The sequence below is a fragment of the Schistocerca gregaria genome, chromosome 3, assembly GCF_023897955.1.
Source record: "Schistocerca gregaria isolate iqSchGreg1 chromosome 3, iqSchGreg1.2, whole genome shotgun sequence".
Classification (NCBI taxonomy): domain Eukaryota; kingdom Metazoa; phylum Arthropoda; class Insecta; order Orthoptera; family Acrididae; genus Schistocerca; species Schistocerca gregaria.
The window spans coordinates 413,210,107-413,228,661 of record NC_064922.1 but is presented as its reverse complement, the minus strand read 5'-3'; the positions used below and the strand labels follow the sequence as shown (position 1 = coordinate 413,228,661).

At 40.6% G+C, this 18,555-nt stretch overlaps 1 protein-coding gene across 4 annotated transcripts in view; it reads left to right on the top strand.

Moving 5' to 3' along the window:
- Nucleotides 1–18,555, top strand: part of LOC126353880 (cyclic GMP-AMP synthase-like receptor) — a 275,603-nt gene that overhangs the window by 91,320 nt on the left and 165,728 nt on the right. For all 4 annotated transcript variants that reach the window (XM_050003085.1, XM_050003083.1, XM_050003084.1 and 1 more), the window contains exons 3-4: nucleotides 5,126–5,293; nucleotides 15,682–15,755. In XM_050003085.1, coding sequence (XP_049859042.1) covers nucleotides 5,126–5,293; nucleotides 15,682–15,755 — 242 coding nt within the window. The remainder of the gene's footprint in view (nucleotides 1–5,125; nucleotides 5,294–15,681; nucleotides 15,756–18,555) is intronic.

Below are 18,555 nucleotides of genomic sequence, written 5' to 3'. Positions count from 1 at the left end.
AACTACTACTAACAGCGGCAAACACGCCACCACCAGTAGCATGCAATCTATCCTATCTAAACACCGTCTGTGCCTTTGTAAAAATTTTGGCAGAATTTATCTCTGGCTTCAGTCAGCTTTCTGTACCTATAACGATTTCAGCTTTGATGCTTTCTATCAGCGCTTGAAGTTCCGGTACTTTACCAGAGCAGCTTCGACAGTTTAAAATTACAGTACTGACTGCTGCTTGGTCCCCGCATGTCCTGACTTTGCCCCGCACCCTTTGAGGCTGTTGCCCTTTCTGTACTTGCCCGAGGCCATCTAACCTAAAAAACCACCCAGTCCATGCCACACAAACCCTGCTACTTGTGTAGCCACTTGCTGCGTGTAGTGGACTCCTGACCTATCCAGCGGAACCCGAAACCCCACCACCCTATGGCGCAAGTCGAGGAATCTGCAGCCCACACGGTCGCAGAACTGTCTCAGCCTCTGATTCAGACCCTCTACTCGGCTCTGTACCAAAGGTCCGCAGTCAGTCCTGTCGACGATGCTGTAGATGGTTGGCTCTGCTTTCATCCCGCTAGCGAGACTGGCAGTCTTCACTAAATCAGATAGCCGCCGGAAGCCGGAGAGGATTTCCTCCGATCCATAGCGACACACGTCATTGGTGCCTACATGAGCAACCACCTGCAGATGGGTGCACCCTGTACCCTTCATGGCATCTGGAAGGACCCTTTACACATCTGGAATGACTCCATCCGGTATGCACGTGGAGTGCACATTGGGTTTCTTCCCCTCTCTTGCTGCCATATCCCTAAGAGGCCCCATTACGCACCTGACGTTGGAGCTTCCAACTACCAATAAGCCCACTCTCTGCGACCGCCTGGATCTTGCAGACTGAGGGGCAACCAGTGGAACAGGACAAGCAGCCATGTCCGGCCGAAGATCAGTATCAGCCTGAGACAGAGCCTGAAACCGATTCGTCAGACAAACTGGAGAGGCTTCTGTTCAGCCCTCCGTAATGTCTTTTGCCCCCTGCAACACCTCGAGATGACCTCCCACTCTACCACAGGTGAGGGTTCAGCCTCAATGTGGGCAGTATCCTGGGCAGCCACAGTCATAGTCCAATCGGGGGATGCGTGGGACGAGCTGGCCATCCCCTACAAACCCCCATCCGGACCCCCACAGTGATGCCCATTGGCAACAGCCTCAAGCTGTGTGACCGAAGCCAACACTGCCTGAAGCTGGGAGCAAAGAGATGCCAACTCAGCCTGCATCTGAACTCAGCAGTTGCAATTCCTATCCATGCTAAAAACTGTTGTGCAAAGAACGTCTGAACTAATCTACAGAGAGCACAAACAATTCGACACAAAATTTAAACGGTTTTTAAAATACAAGATTGCCCAATAGATGCAGTAATGCTGCTACTTGTGCACTGCTGACACACTGCTCAGCGGCAGAAGGAGACTACGTGATTTTACACTATTCAGGTAGTAAAAAATGCGATGCTACACTCTCAAATACTATAATATGCCCGAAATTTATGAATTAAATAATGCAAGTACCAAAAACACGCAAAGAAATTAAGAATTAAACTATGTAACAAATAAGTGAGCTAGGAGTATATGACTTGCTGCTGCAGCTGCTTATCCAACGGCAGCAGGGAGCAGTAGCTATAAAAGCAACAGGGCCAGGGAAGGTAGCAGGGATGGAAAGAATATATGGAGAAATATTAAAAATCATAGGATGGAACATTTTGTCTTACTTAAGATTCCTATTTGGTATCTAAGTAAGTAATATTGTGTTCCCAGGTGAGTGGAAAGCAGCAGTGGTAACCTACCTATACATACATAAATTAAAGTTCTATGGTGTGTTCCCTCTATTTTTTGGCAAATCTCAGGAAATATTGTAGGGATTTTGATCTGATTGTGACTAACAGATAGACTAATTCATAAGGAAGGTTTATGTATATAATTTATAAATAATTCATGGACATCGGCTGAACTGTGATGAATTATAGACATTTACCCTCCTCTCTCCCATCACGCCTCCCCATCATAATTAAAACATAGTGCTGCAGCCAACGTGACTCTAGAGGGCATGAAGCTTGACCAAAACCACTGCTGACCCTGCCTGGTGGTGTAATGGTTAAGCACTTGCCTGGATATTAAAAGGTTGTGGAACTGCATCCTTGGTGGGCCACTCATTTCTCGCTATCCATTTCAACATCTATTCACCTATCAATGATCTGGAGGTTTACCAGAAATGAAACACAGTTCAGGTCTCACATTAATCCTTAACCCCCTTTCCCCAACTCAATAATTGATTAGGAACATATAGATTGCTGAAGTGATGTCCCACTGATATACTTGCTCTAGGCCATTGAGCCACATGAAATTATTATTACCAGGATCCATGCATATATTCCCCTTATATACATAATATAAATTAAAATTCTTTGCTACTTTTTTTACATCTGTATGTGCAGGCTAATCTCAGCAACAACTGTAGAAATTTTGACACAGGTGCCAGGCTGCCACTGAAGTCGACAGGTTCTGTGGACAAACTAATGTTATGTATTCCACATTTAATTTGTATTTGAAGTGACATCTCGTGGCAATGATAGGAACTGTGAGCTATTTCACCGCTATTAGCTGTGGGAGCAGGGCCCATCAGTGATTTTCAGCTAATGGTCAACTCTTACAGCCAATATCTATATTATTAAATGGCTATCCCAGTTGAAGGCACAAGATTCATGGTATATGTTGCAGGTTGCATATCTAACAGATTCCAGGGGCAACAAATATTTGATTTTCAGTATTTTGCATAACTATTGATCAAATTAAAAATTTAAAATTCTATCATAATCTACGCATTAAGAGGTACAATCTTAACTTACAGTTTTAATGCAGTAAGACACATATTATAGGTAGAATATGCATATGTCTTAAGGCAAAATTATATAACTTGATCGCACATACACTCCTGGAAATTGAAATAAGAACACCGTGAATTCATTGTCCCAGGAAGGGGAAACTTTATTGACACATTCCTGGGGTCAGATGCATCACATGATCACACTGACAGAACCACAGGCCCATAGACACAGGCAACAGAGCATGCACAATGTCGGCACTAGTACAGTGTATATCCACCTTTCGCAGCAATGCAGGCTGCTATTCTCCCATGGAGACGATCGTAGAGATGCTGGATGTAGTCCTGTGGAACGGCTTGCCATGCCATTTCCACCAAGCGCCTCAGTTGGACCAGCGTTCGTGCTGGACGTGCAGACTGCGTGAGACGACGCTTCATCCAGTCCCAAACATGCTCAATGGGGGACAGATCCGGAGATCTTGCTGGCCAGGGTAGTTGACTTACACCTTCTAGAGCACGTTGGGTGGCACGGGATACATGCGGACGTGCATTGTCCTGTTGGAACAGCAAGTTTCCTTGCCGGTCTAGGAATGGTAGAACGATGGGTTCGATGACGGTTTGGATGTCCCGTGCACTATTTAGTGTCCCCTCGTCAATCACCAGAGGTGTACGGCCAGTGTAGGAGATCGCTCCCCACACCATGATGCCGGGTGTTGGCCCTGTGTGCCTCGGTCGTATGCAGTCCTGATTGTGGCGCTCACCTGCACGGCGCCAAACACACATACAACCATCATTGGCACCAAGGCAGAAGCGACTCTCATCGCTGAAGACGACACGTCTCCATTCGTCCCTCCATTCACGCCTGTCGCGACACCACTGGAGGCGGGCTGCACGATGTTGGGGTGTGAGCGGATGACGGCCTAACGGTGTGCGGGACCGTAGCTCAGCTTCATGGAGATGGTTGCGAATGGTCCTCGCCGATACCCCAGGAGCAACAGTGTCCCTAATTTTCTGGGAAGTGGCGGTGCGGTCCCCTACGGCACTGCGTAGGATCCTACGGTCTTGGCGTGCATCCGTGCGTTGCTGCGGTCCGGTCCCAGATCGATGGGCACGTGCACTTTCCGCCGACCACTGTCGACAACATCGATGTACTGTGGAGACCTCACGCCCCACGTGTTGAGCAATTCGGCGGTACGTCCACCCGGCCTCCCCCATGCCCACTATACGCCCTCGCTCAAAGTCCGTCAACTGCACATACGGTTCACGTCCACGCTGTCGCGGCATGCTACCAGTGTTAAAGACTGCGATGGAGTTCCGTATGCCACGGCAAACTGGCTGACACTGACGGCGGCGGTGCACAAGTGCTGCGCAGCTAGCGCCATTCGACGGCCAACACCGCGGTTCCTGGTGTGTCCGCTGTGCCGTGCGTGTGATCATTGCTTGTACAGCCCTCTCGCAGTGTCCGGAGCAAGTATGGTGGGTCTGACACACCGGTGTCAATGTGTTCTTTTTTCCATTTCCAGGAGTGTAGTACAGGAGTTATGTTATCATAAGCACTGAGGTGCATGAAAAACTAGCTTTTACTTAAAACAGGGTGCGAAGTACTCAGACTATACTCATCCATTGTTTGATAATTATCGCACTTAGTGTTTTCCAACAAACTTTATACATTCATTTCAAACCTGGTCTAAGTTTTCTCTCGCTTAAATGCTGAATGTCAAATGTTTAACACATTAAGTCATTTGTAAAATAATCAGATGTTTGAAGTCATTTTATTCAATTGCGTTTGATTCCTTTAAAAATCAGTGGGCCAGTCCTCCCTGCCAACAAATGAGTGGTGCTTGTCTTTACCAATCACATGTTGTTGAGAATGCATACGAAGACATATGACAAAGCCTGGTCACTGATGGAGTATGTAAAGGAAGGAAATATCATCAGTACAAAATTATGTTGAAGTCATGGAACAATAAATACTTGTAAGTTGTTAGAGGAGTAAAGGAATAGAGGAATTGCCAGAGGTCCTAAGTCCATTCCCAAAAAATGTCACTGAATTTAAATACCTATCTCAAAACTGGAAAAACACCAAAGATTATGGACTATAGGAGAAGGGTAAATTTATGCAAAGTAAAAATGTCCTGTTCATCACCTTCGCAAAAGACATATTTGTGAAAAGCTGAAAAAAATTATTTACCTTGTCTTAAAGGGTTTGTGGTGCAAAATCCATTGCTTCCAAAATCTAAATTGAAAAATTAATGAAGTCTCTTCCTTGCAGATTTTTGATGTGCTGGAAAATGAAATGAAGAAAGACCCAGCTTTTAATGCACTTTTTCGACAGAAACAGTATGTTGGAAGTTTTTATGAAAATTTGAAAATTGATATGCCTGATGAATTTGATATTAATTTTGAATTGTGTCTTCCGTCATACATTGGCGTTGTGGAGGTAAGTGGGATGCATGAACAACTAGATAATATCCATTCATAGCTATTAACATGCTAAAGTCTGGGAGTATATCTTATCAATAATGAGAGTAAACCAAAGGGAAATGTTGCATTAATAATCAGTGGAATAGCGCTGTGTGGGAAAAGTTCATTTAAGAATTAGGTTAATAACTGTGTTGCCTGGAATAGTTTCAATTGTTCTGGTACTCAAAGTAAAAGGCTGCACCATGTCACCATTTACATGAACATGCTGATTTTGATTCCTTTCAATGCTGTGATGATCCATTGTCACTGCACACTGTGGCCAATTAAGTTCATATGTGTGAAGAACATAATCCAAATCCCATTTTTTTGATAGTTCTTTCGAAACGTGCCATTAGCAAGCTCCTTCTTTTCCTATCTTGAGTCCAATAATAAGAATTATTAGAATTAGTGGTGGCCGCTTGGGTTGTCAAATCGATGGGGGCAGCCAAATGCAAGATTTGTATTCAGTGTATATCACAGTTAATAATTAAAACTAACACAGGTGATAGTGTAAAAGTGAAAAGGGGTCTCCATGATGTGGCAGGTAAAATGTGCCACTCGATGTCTATCCAGGAGGAGTGCCCTGCAGGCAGCACTGTTTTGAAAACATTTTCCAACATTAGCATTTTTCATTGCCCCCCCCCCCCCCCCCCCGCCCCTCTGAAATCACTCCAACACTTACAATCACGCCAGTTTATATCACTAATTGTGATCTTGTGTTTGGACACCCCTTTCAGCTTCGCATCACAAGCTTCCGCTACTAATTGTGGTACATCCTGTATAGAAAACTTAAGAGTTGTTATGCCTCTGGGGCTGTAGTCACCTATTTTGCTATCTGCGAAAATAATTTTCTAAGAAATTTTGTCAAGAAGATTTCCAGAGGATATACAGCAGGTAAACCTCAGCATGCTGCTATATGGTTCCATGGGCCTCCTTGGTTAATGAAGAACGAAACACAATGACCATGATTTTTACAGATGAAAGACCTATCCTTGCCAGCAAAGAAGAAATTAACAGACTATGTCTTCATGATAAAAAGCCAACATTACCTATTTTTATAGTTTCTAAGTATAGTAACTACTGTACTAGAAACTGTTCTGAGTCTCAGTCTGAGTACTTTTCCTTAAATAGCATATAATGAGAGAAAACAGGACAACATCAGATTTACAAGAATTGCTTACTGGATTCACGTTGTCCAAGAACTTCATGCTTTGTGCAACAAGTTGCCTGTGCCACAAAATTCTAAGATAGCTCATTTCAACCCATTTTTGGTAATGGTCTTATGTGTCTCACTGTCTGCCTTGCAAAATAGTGAAAGCTCATTTTGCTCAACAAACAGAAGCTCCATTTCCAACTGAATGGGTCTTACCATTGAGACCATTTGGAGTCACAGGCATCAGATTTGCTGGCCTGTTATAGATCAGAAAAGAATGTAATCTGAAGAAAAAATATATTATTGTATTAATGTGCACAACACAAGTCCTGCACTTTGAACTATTGCCATATATAAGCTGACAGATTTCTTCAAGGCCCACAAAGATTTGCTGGAAGACGAGGAGTGTCCAATGTGATTTACTCTGACAATGCTACTACCTTCCACTCCATGCACACAAAGAGCTCAAGGAGCTCTGACGAGCTCTCATGGCAAGCAAGACTCACAAGTGCCTCATCCATAAAGCTATCACATGGAAATTTATCATTGCACTCCTGCCTCGGTGCGAGGAGTGTCTGGGTAAGATCTGTCCGGTCAAATGCTGACTGAGGACAGTTACAGTTGACAAAAAAGGCCTCAACACCTACCTGATCAGCATAGAAGCAGCACTAAATTCAAGATCAATTATGCAAGAGGGAGAGGAATCTGCACACGCAATGCTTGCAGGTTAGCAACTCATACCACTGCTCATAGGTCCATAACCACCATCAAGAAAGGACTTGTCTAAGGAGTTTCAATGCCAGCCTTCATGGTCCATAGTTTTCCATGCATGTTTAGGCAGTTGCCTATCTGCTCCCAAAAGTCCCTCTGATGACTGTGACATCAGGAAGGATACAACCCCAAAAATTAAATAATAAAATTAAACCTGCCAAATTGTGTAAAAGCAAACCCCATATTATACAGACAAATGCTAAAGAGAATAACAAAATAATCGTCTTGTCTTGCCTTGATGGTCAATCTCTCAAAACCTCAAAGTTAGTTCCATTACACAGGAAAGGAGGCCAGCATGAGGTCAAAACGTATCACCCTATCTCCTTCCACCCAGGTATATCCAAAGTATATACAGGGTTATTACAAATGATTGAAGCGATTTCACAGCTCTACAATAACTTTATTATTTGAGATATTTTCACAATGCTTTGCACACACATACAAAAACTCAAAAAGCTTTTTAGGCATTCACAAATGTTCGATATGTGCCCCTTTAGTGATTCAGCAGACATCAAGCTGATAATTAAGTTCCTCCCACACTCGGCACAGCATATCCCCATCAATGAGTTCGAAAGCATCATTTTTGCGAGCTCGCAGTTCTGGCACGTTTCTTGGTAGAGGAGGTTTAAACATGGAATCTTTCACATAACCCCACGGAAAGAAATCGCATGGGGTTAAGTCGGGAGAGTGTGGAGGCCATGACATGAATTGCTGATCATGATCTACACCACGACCGATCGATCCATCGGTTTTCCAATCTCCTGTTTAAGAAATGCGGAACATCATGATGGAAGTGCGGTGGAGCACCATCCTGTTGAACGATGAAGTCGGCGCTGTCGATCTCCAGTTGTGGCATGAGCCAATTTTCCAGCATGTCCAGATACATGTGTCCTGTAACGTTTTTTTCGCAGAAGAAAAAGGGGCCATAAACTTTAAACCGTGAGATTGCACAAAACACGTTAACTTTTGGTGAATTGCGAATTTGCTGCATGAAAGCTTGAGGATTTTCTACCTCACAGATTCACACATTGTGTCTGTTCACTTCACCATTAAGAAAAAATGTTGCTTCATCACTGAAAAGAAGTTTCGCGCTGAAAGCATCCTCTTCCATGAGCTGTTGCAACCGCGGTGGGGAACTGTATCAAACGCCTTGCGGAAGTCAAGAAACATGGCATCTACCTGTGAACCCGTGTCTATGGCCCTCTGAGTCTCATGGACGAATAGCCCGAGCTGGGTTTCACACGACCGTCTTTTTCGAATCCCATGCTGATTCCTACAGAGTAGATTTCTAGTCTCCAGAAAAGTCATTATACTCGAACAAAATACGTGTTCCAAAATTATACAACTGATAGACGTTAGAGATATAGGTCTATAGTTCTGCACATCTGGTAGACGTCCCTTCTTGAAAACGGGGATGACCTGTGCCCTTTTCCAATCCTTTGGAATGCTACGCTCTTCTAGAGACCTACGGTACACCGCTGCAAGTAGGGGGGCAAATTCCTTCGCGTACTCTGTGTAAAATCAAATTGGTATCCCTTCAGGTCCAGTGGCCTTTCCTCTTTTGAGCGATTTTAATTGATTCTCTATCCCTCGGTCATCTATTTTGATATCTACCATTTTGTAATCTGTGCGACAATATAGAGAAGGAACTACAGTGCAGTCTTCCTCTGTGAAACAGCTTTGGAAAAAGACATTTAGTATTTTGGCCTTTAGTCTGTCATCCTCTGTTTCAGGACCATTTTGGTCACAGAGTGTCTGGACATTTTGTTTTGATCCACCTATCACTTTGACATAAGACCAAAATTTCTTAGGATTTTCTGCGAAGTCAGTACATAGAACTTTACTTCGAATTCATTGAACACCTCTTGCATAGCCCTCCTCACACTACATTTCGCTTCACGTAATTTTTGTTTGTCTGCTAGGCTTTGGCTATGTTTATGTTTGCTGTGAAGTTCCCTTTGCTTCCGCAGCAGTTTCCTAACTCGGTTGTTGTACCACTGTTGCTCTTTTCCATCTCTTACGATCTTGCTTGGCACTTACTCATCTAATGCATATTGTATGATGGTTTTGAACTTTGTCCACTGATCCTCAACACTATCTGTACTTGAGACAATACTTTTGTGTTGGGCCATCAGGTATTCTGTAATCTGCGTTTTGTCACTTTTGCTAAACAGAAAAATCTTTCTACCTTTTTTAATATTTCTATTTACGGCTGAAATCATCAATGCCGTAACCGCTTTATGATCGCTGATTCCCTGTTCTGTGGTAACTGTTTCAAATAGTTCGGGTCTGTTTGTCACCACAAGGTCCAATATGTTATCGCCATGAGTAGGTTCTCTGTTTAACTGCTCAAGGTAGTTTTCAGATAAAGCACTTAAAAAACTTCACTGGATTCTTTGTCCCTGCCACCCGTTATGAACGTTTGAGTCTCCCAGTCTATATCTGGCAAATTAAAATCTCCGCCCAGAACTATTACATGGTGGGGAAATCTACTCGAAATATTTTCCAAATTACCCTTCAGGTGCTCAGCCACAACAGCTGCTGAGCCAGGGGGCCTATAGAGACATCCAATTACCATGTCTGAGCCTGCTTTAACCGTGACCTTCACCCAAATTATTTCACATTTCGGATCTCTGTCAATTTCCTTCGATACTATTATATATATGTCAGATTCATGGTCCTCAGGGACAGGGTCCCAGCTGTGGACAGTGCACATGCATCAGAGCAGCGTATTCTATCTGAATTGGCAGCTCGGCAGCAGCTGACCATTTAGTCAGTACTGGTAATGCAACTGTACTTCACGGCCAAATTATGGATATGTGGTGTTACTAGCGCCTGGCAATGGCTTGCAGCAGAGGTGGTGTCATTCAGGAACCTAAAACTGGCCTCTGTTATCTGGCTGACAGTATCTGGATGACAAACAGTCATTAAGTGAGTGGTAGCTAAAAGGTCCTCAGTTCAATCTTCAGGACCATCAGTGCTAAATACAGGACTGTATGGGTTTTGATCTCATTGAATGATAATGTCTAATGTGAATGGCTGCACAAGGGGATGATGATTGAGTGAAGGTGTTTGTCTGGACCATATTGCAGTAGTCCTTTACACTGGTTGCTGACCCAATAATCTTTGCTTGCTAGGCAGGTGCTATTTATATGTGCCCTCTCCAGTGTGTTGTAGTGTACAGGCCCCAGGTGGCATACAGTCATAACACTGAAGTGGCATCCCAGATTTCAGGAACATTGCTGGTTGCCAAAAAAAAGGCCATCCCTATGCGCTGAGGCCTGGTAAGTGGCATAATGCTGAACCAGCTGCCTGTAGGAAGCTATGGCACTTGTGCAGTCAGAGGAGCTGGCTAATAGTGTTAGAGCCCATATGGTCTTATGCCCACACAAGAACCATACAACACATACAGAACCATTAGTCACAAACAGTGAAGTTGTTAATCACATCAGCAGGACTAAATTATGTGTCCTGTGGACAGCTAACCCACTAGAGAGAAATGTCCACAGAGATAGACAGAGAACAAGATGAGTAGCCTTTGCTGTGCCTTTAGAGTTCTGTGTGAAATGTGTAACTTGATTGCCATTAAAAATGTGTACTTTGCTCTGATTAGCTCACTCATTTAATGTAGCATTCCTTTGTGGGGTTAGGAGACAAGAAAATATTTGTAATGTCAAGACGATAATATTCTGGCTCGGGCTGCCGGAGTTGGTGGTTATGTGTGGATGAGGTATGCTTGCTTGTGTTCATCAATTGTATGTGTTTCTCTTTTGCTGATTAAGGATGTGGGTTTTGTTTCATAATTTGATTGCTATCATGTGTGCACTCATCAAACCAATCTCCATAGAACTGGCATTAGTACCTGTACTATGCATATACATCTTAGGGACTGTTTAATTTGTAAATAAGAATCTCCATCTCTGTGAAACAAACATCAATGTGCCTTGTCAAGACACTCATGCTAGCAGTAACATTCATTTGATAAACCAGAGACTTGAGTATATGCCTTGACAGCATGAAGTACATAGGCAGCATTACTAAAAGAAACTGTCTTGCCCAGTCAAAAGTAATATCTTCAGGAATAATGTTACCAGTGTAATGCTCTAGCTCTGTTTATATTCTGTTGTTGAAATCAAGGAGTCCAGTCCATGTCAAATTTAACTTTAATTTTGTCTACAGTGTAATGATCTTGAATTTTATGGTAGTTACCTTACGTTGATATGTGTGGTTTGACCTCTGCAGCACATGTATATGTAAATACTATAATAATGAAACGAAAAGATATGTGTACTTTGTCTTTACAATGCATGTATATTTTAAGAAATGTAACCACAAGGTATCAATTTCTTCAACAATTCCTATAGCTTTAATTTCACACTATTGAAGAACATGATTTTGTGCAGAAACAAATAACATAAACAAATATTTGGCAATCAAATGAAAGTGTTATTTTGTCATTCAGTTGAATTACAATAAATTTTGCTACATTACAATGAGTTTACATAATTTATTACAGTGTAAATTATTTAGGTTGTTTTATCTTTCAGAATCATATTTTCTGTTACAAGACAAGCTTTGGACCAAAAAAATGCATGTGCATTTGGTACTTCATCAACACACTGTGCCAGTCTCTGTTATAATATCTAGCTGCAACAGTTACATTTCACTACAAAAATTAAACATCAAAAGCACGTTAGGAATTAAAGAGCTGTTTTAGTCATTTAACCCACACCAGAGCTCTTCTATTAAACATCTCACATTACTGTGACCTTCCACAATGACCCTTTGTGAACCTGGTAATTAGTGCTTTGAATAAACTGCACAAGAAAATCTAAATGAAATTGGGAAACAACTGATTGTAAGTAAATTGCTCGGTGAAGTAGAAAACTGGCTTCAAGAGTTAAATTCACTAACCTGTGTATGGACCATTCAGAGGAAACCTCCCCAGCCACCTAAAACCTCTAACCTCTTGTTTGGTTCATTGATGATATCTTCATGATTGGAATCCAGGTCCAAGACAGCCTTTGCTCATTCCTCCACAATGTCAACATCTTGTCTCCCATTCATGTTACCTCATCCTCTTCAGTCCATTGCACCTTTCAGGACATTGACCTCTAGTTCCCTGATGGCTCCACTCATACATATGTCCATCTCAAGCCCACTAAACATCAACAGTACCTGCATTTTGATAGCTATCAGCCCTTCCTAATTAAAACATGAGTTCCACATAATCCACATGTACAGTGATGATAATGCTGTTGCAACAACTAGAAGTGGTATTCCCCCCCCCCCCCCCCCGCCCCCTCCCCCCTTTTCCGCCAAATCCATGCAATATACCAGTCCGTCCTACTACCACATCCTCTCCCAACCCCTTTGCCTCATACGTCATATCTTTGTGGAAGACCCAAGGGCAAGACCTGTTTGATTCCAGCACATCCCACACCAGACCAGTAAAAGGCTTGTCCTATACCATCAGTGGCAGGACTACCAATGAAAGCAGTCCTCTCATATACCATCCCCACTGCAATTTTTGCACAGCGCTTTACTGTCCACCTGAACGAATGGCCACTACCAAACTGTGGCAAAGAACAGGACTGATGACCAAGTGGCAGAACACACTGCTGAACACAGATTGCTTGATTTCAGTGGCTGCTTCACAACCTGTGTCCTCTGGATCCTTCCCTCCTAACACCAGCTGCTCTGAACTATGTAGATGGGAGTTTTTTCTGCAACACATCCACATCCCTCTTATTCTTTCTGCAACACAGCCACATCCCTCTTATTCTCATGCACTCAATCTCCAGTAGCTTCCCGTCCCACATACACCTCACCCTGCTCTAGTACTTGATAACTTCACTCATCTTGGAGCCAGAGCATCTTTTTCACAGTCTCCTCTTCCTCTGTTCTGTTACCCCTTTCCAATATTCACTCCTCCTTGTCATTGTCATTTTTGCACTCTGTATGAACTCAGCAGTGCCCAATGCCTATCCTATGCATCTGCTGCCTCTCTCCCAGCCATCAGGTACCCTTTCCCTATCCCGCCTCCAACCCCCTGGCTGCTTTCTCCCTTCACCTACTCCTCCAGACACAACAACTCACCTCATTCAAATTGCAGAACTTCAGTTTGACATTTTGTACTCAGCCATCACATTGAAGCCACACATGTGGTGAGTTGTTCCCATTACTCCTAAATTAATTATATTCGTGGTATGCTCTTTTTGACTGATTTATCCTAAAGTTGTAATTGCCAGAAGAATTTGACACGGTGAACCTCATGTTTCAGTTTGTCACCATATCTGAGATGTATGCTGGTTGTAAAACTCTTCTAAACTCCATATATTGTGTCTTTTTGAAGCTTAGTGCTGAAGAACTGAGTAGTAAGAATTTATTACTGTCCATGAAAATGACATTAATAGTTATTTCCAAAATTATAATAAATTAACTATTTGTCACCATGTTTGTATCATCAACATGCAAAACAAACTTAGCAAATGGTAATCATACTGAAGAACATAAAAAAGTGAAGGATCTAAGTTGCGCCCTTGTGTAACACTTGTTATAAGTTACCAGTTGGTTGCTACCTGATCACTTGGTAAAGGGCTGTTTCTCATTCTAAGAACTGCTTGATCAAATGCACACACCTTTAACTTTTTTCATTTTCTGATATGACTTTTTGTCTCATTAAATGAATGGCATTCATAAATGCTTGAGAAATGACACAGTATGTCATTTTCGTACCGGTCCTCTCTCTCTCTCTCTCTCTCTCTCTCTCTCTCTCTCTCTCTCTCTCTCCCCCCCCCAAGCTGTGCTCCACAAATCCTATACATGAAAAATGACATCTTTATCTATTCCATATAGCAGCTTTTTGTGTAACTGAGATTGTCATTTTTTTTTCACTTTTGACTTTCATATGTAGTTTTTAACAACATTTTAATGTGTAAGGGGTGTCCAACAAGGAAATTTCCAAGTTTTATAAATAAATATTATACAGAATTTATATTGTTGAAATAATTTCATTGACTTTGTACAATGCTTCTGTTACTTTTCTACAAAGCTGTCATGCTTTTCCAAGGATTTTTGGTAACGTGACACAAGTTTTTCCAAACCAATGTTCTATCAATTCAGGTCCTGCGTTCGTACCCAGCTGTTCACTGTGGAAGTGACTTCATCTTCAGTGTTAATTTCTTATCTCCAAAATGACCTTTGAGTTGGGGATACATGAGAAAATCACTTGGGACAAGATATGGTGTGTATGGAGGTTGTGGGCACATTTCTCAGTTCAGTCATTTGAGTTCTGCCTTGCTCATTTGAGCTGTGTTAGTCCAAATATTGTCATGAAGTAAGAGAACTTTGCAAGATGAAAGTCCAGGACATCTTCTTTTGATGGCAGCTCACAGATTCCTCAAGACTTTACAGTAACTCTCCGCTTTCAGTGTTGTGTTGTGTAGCAGGTAATGAATAAGCAAAATCTTGTAACAGTCCCAGAAGATGGTTTCCAGAACTTCCCGTCCCAAATGTGTGTTTTTTTTATGGGCACTTGTGTCAAGTTTCTTCCACACCATACCCTTACATTTTGTCTCAGGAATCGAATGCTGGAACTAGGTCTGATCCCCAGTGACAAGCCCTTTGAAGAGCTGATCGCCCTCTCTCTGACACATTTCCAGAAACGTTCTCACTGATTCCATCTGTTGCTGCCTGAGGACATCTCTTGGCAAATGTAGTGCCCATCTCACACAGACTTTGTTGTAGTCTGTCAGGAACATTGTGATCTTTCAGGGACATTGTAGTGGATGAGGATCCAATTAAAGCTTGAGTAGGTAGCTGCATTAGCATGTTGTCAATGCTAATGCAACTACCTTTCTTCACAATATTGCAAATTGCAATAATAGCACCATCACATGTTGCTGCAGTGGGCGTCCCTGGTGCTGTTTGTCATGAACATCTTTCCACCCTTCCACAAACTGTACATGGCAATATCAAACCATTTGAATGCTGGTACAGCATTCTTCATACATGGAGGTTAACTCGTGATGGATATCAACAGTGGATAGTTATTTTGCTGTGAAGAAATGAATGATAGAGTACTGGTCACAAGTGGATACACTTTGTGGTGGTATCTAATTGTTGGCGGGCAGCGTACTGGCAAGATATTGCAGTATGCATTGTAAGCCAGTGTGACCATTGTCAACCCTTACCTCAGCAGCCCGTACAAGCATAGCTGATGTACACTTGCCCACTATCTCATGGTGCTAGAGAATTTAATATAAATACAAAGAGAAGAATGTGTCAAATTATGTAATCCATGAGCTTTCAAGGTTTGACAGGATTTTTTTTTAACTGATTATAAAATGTGAACTATCCCACATGTTTGCTTTAAAGCAAATAGAGCTTTCTTAGATTCTTGTGTTTCCCACATATGAGTTATTTTGCAATGTTTACAGGTTTGTAGCAGTGAACACCCTGGTTTCTGTCAGCTCCGACTGCTTGAAAACATGTCATCAGTGCCTGACACACGGTAAAATAATGTTTATGTTTTATTAAAGAATCTGTGCATAATACTCAAGAGTTATTATTTTGTGTAAGCATTACTTTATTTTTCATTGTTAAGCCTGATTGACATTGTACAACTCTTAGATTATTTATTTCATGCAATAGATGTCATTTATATCTTAATTTCTTTAAAATTTGGGTCGCAGATAGGTACAACAAAAAGAATGTCACAAACACATGACTGCAGTCTTAAGTAGTGGTTTCAGTTGCCTGAGACTGCAGTCATGTGTGAGAGTTGTGTTTGCACATATGTGTGTGTGTGTGTGTGTGTGTGTGTGTGTGTGTGTGTGTGTGTGTGTGCATAATCTATTGTTGACAAAGGCCTTACTGGCCAAAAGCTTTATTTGTGACAGTCTTTTTGTTGTGCCTATCTGTGACTCGGCGTCTTCGTTATATGGTGAGTAGCAACTTTCCTTTTCATAATATTGTTACATTCCATCTTGGATTTTCCATTGTTTGATTTCTGTAAAATTTTAGTTTCTACAGAAGAATATTGTAATTTTGTACAATCTGGTACTATAGACCATTGGAAGCCTTTTTGTTGGGTGATCTTTTATTATTTAAATATTTGGTTATATGATTGATGATCTGGAAGAGAATTTGTTTAGAATAAAGTTTCATCTAGAACCAAAATTGTGATATTTAGAATCATATCTTTGGTGTAACTTTGGTCCCCTTTGAAGAGTGTTACGTATTACAAAATTTTTGAGCAACACATTAGTTGCAAAATTTGTCCATAACTGCTAACATTTTATTTGCTGCTGCTTTCAAAGGGCCTGTTTTTAAAAAGATTTTTAACCAGTACTCTCATAATATTGTGTAGCTTTAACATTCATTAGTTGATTTACAAAAATGAATTTGGCACTTTAAAATACGTCTGTCAAGATTAATATCTTGTATGATATATTACCAACCCAGTGAGATCGTTTACTCTGAGATGTTTGAATTTTATTTTTAATTACTGGTACATTGAAGAAGTTCAGTTAACTTCAACTGACTGAATGTTTATGATACAGGTTCTGCAGCAATGAGAGGGGTACAGCAATCAAAGATATGTTGGAAAGTAAAGCAGAAAATGTTTTTAGTGGTTAATATATAGAAAGATTTAGTGAGTTAAGTTTGTACCATAAACCTTTTACTCTGAAGTTAAGACAATTTTTTTTGAAATTCAGACTTAAAAGCTTCCAAGAGAATTATTGTTTCTGTTTGATTTTCATTCCAACTGACTGTATGACAATTTAAAATTTAATTTGAGGGGATGTGGAACTTCTGAAGTGGTAACATGTTCATACTTACAGTAGTTGCCAGATAGCAATAATAGCAGCTTTTTGATAGTGCAATAAAGAGCTGTCAATATTTTATAAGAGGAATTATGAAGTTTTGCTCAATTTAGAGAATAAATAACAACTAATTAGTTTTTACTTGTATAAAGAATGCATCTTCACCTAATCTCAGTCTCTGATGTTAGTCTTGTGCTATGATTTTCAAAATTATTTTTGTTTATTTTTATTTACTTGTAGTCCATGTAAGCTCAAAGTTCCTATGCAGGTTCCAAATGCAAACCAGTGTTCTTCAAGCGTCCAGATTCTTTGTTTCTTCACAATATTTTGCATACATAATTTTAACTTGAGTACTGAAAATTTCTTTTTGTGTAATTTCCCAGTAATAGAAAAACTACTAATACTCCAGCCACAATAGTCTATAATCCAGGCAGCAGCCCATATGAATGGCGCACTTCTCTTTCTATACACAGTTAAACATACCACACATTGGTATAATACCATGTATTTATATGTCTAAAAGTAAAAGCATAGCAAAGTGTTGTAGACTCAAGCTATGACATTAATCCCAGCTGATGCTCACACATATGATGCACCTCTCTTTTTATATACCCTTTAAAACAAAATTTTTATAAACATTGCTTAAGAAGTAAATTGCTTTAAAGCACTATTTGTAAGTCCAAGAGTAGTAATGGCAAACAGTATTAAAAATTTCACTTAGCTTCCTTAAGCAGTTTTTAAATGACACAGGTTGGAGTACATTCTTCAATGATAAATCATTATTTATTAGCCCTCCCACATGATATTATTCAAAACAATATTATTGTACCTGGCAGTGAGGGCATTTTGGTAGGCTTATTGTGAGTGAGCACATAGTTTGGGTTGATAGTATATACACAACTAACCTGAAAGCATAGGCAGTATGATGCAGTCTCCTTAGTCACCATTGTGTTTGTTTATTGTAATGTCATGATGTGTTTATGTTGGTGGCCAAGTACAATAATATGGTGCTGATTAGTGTTAAGCACATATTTTTGTAGTGTTGCAGACAAAAATCAAAATATACTGTTCTTTTTTGTCTATACCCATTTCCAGAGAAGTTTCCTAGATGTTAATCTAAATCATGTCAAAATGATGTAAAACTAAAAGAGACTGAAAAAATTGGCACCAAATGAATACAATATATGATGTGTAACTGTTTTAGAAAAATTAAGAACAACCAATAGTCAAATTAATAATAGGATAACTTCCATTTTCTGGATTGTTTAACAAATGTAAGTCACATATCTTTTCCAAAGATATGTATGTATTTAAAGATTTTTAGTAACAATAACAAACGGCAAATGTTACAAAATTTATTAATAAAAAATTAAGAAACCTTCTATTATGTTGTAATATCAATTACATATCAGTTTTAAACATTTAAAAATGTAAACAAGAATATATGTTTTGTCTGCATTTAAAACCGATTGGTAAAAACACCAA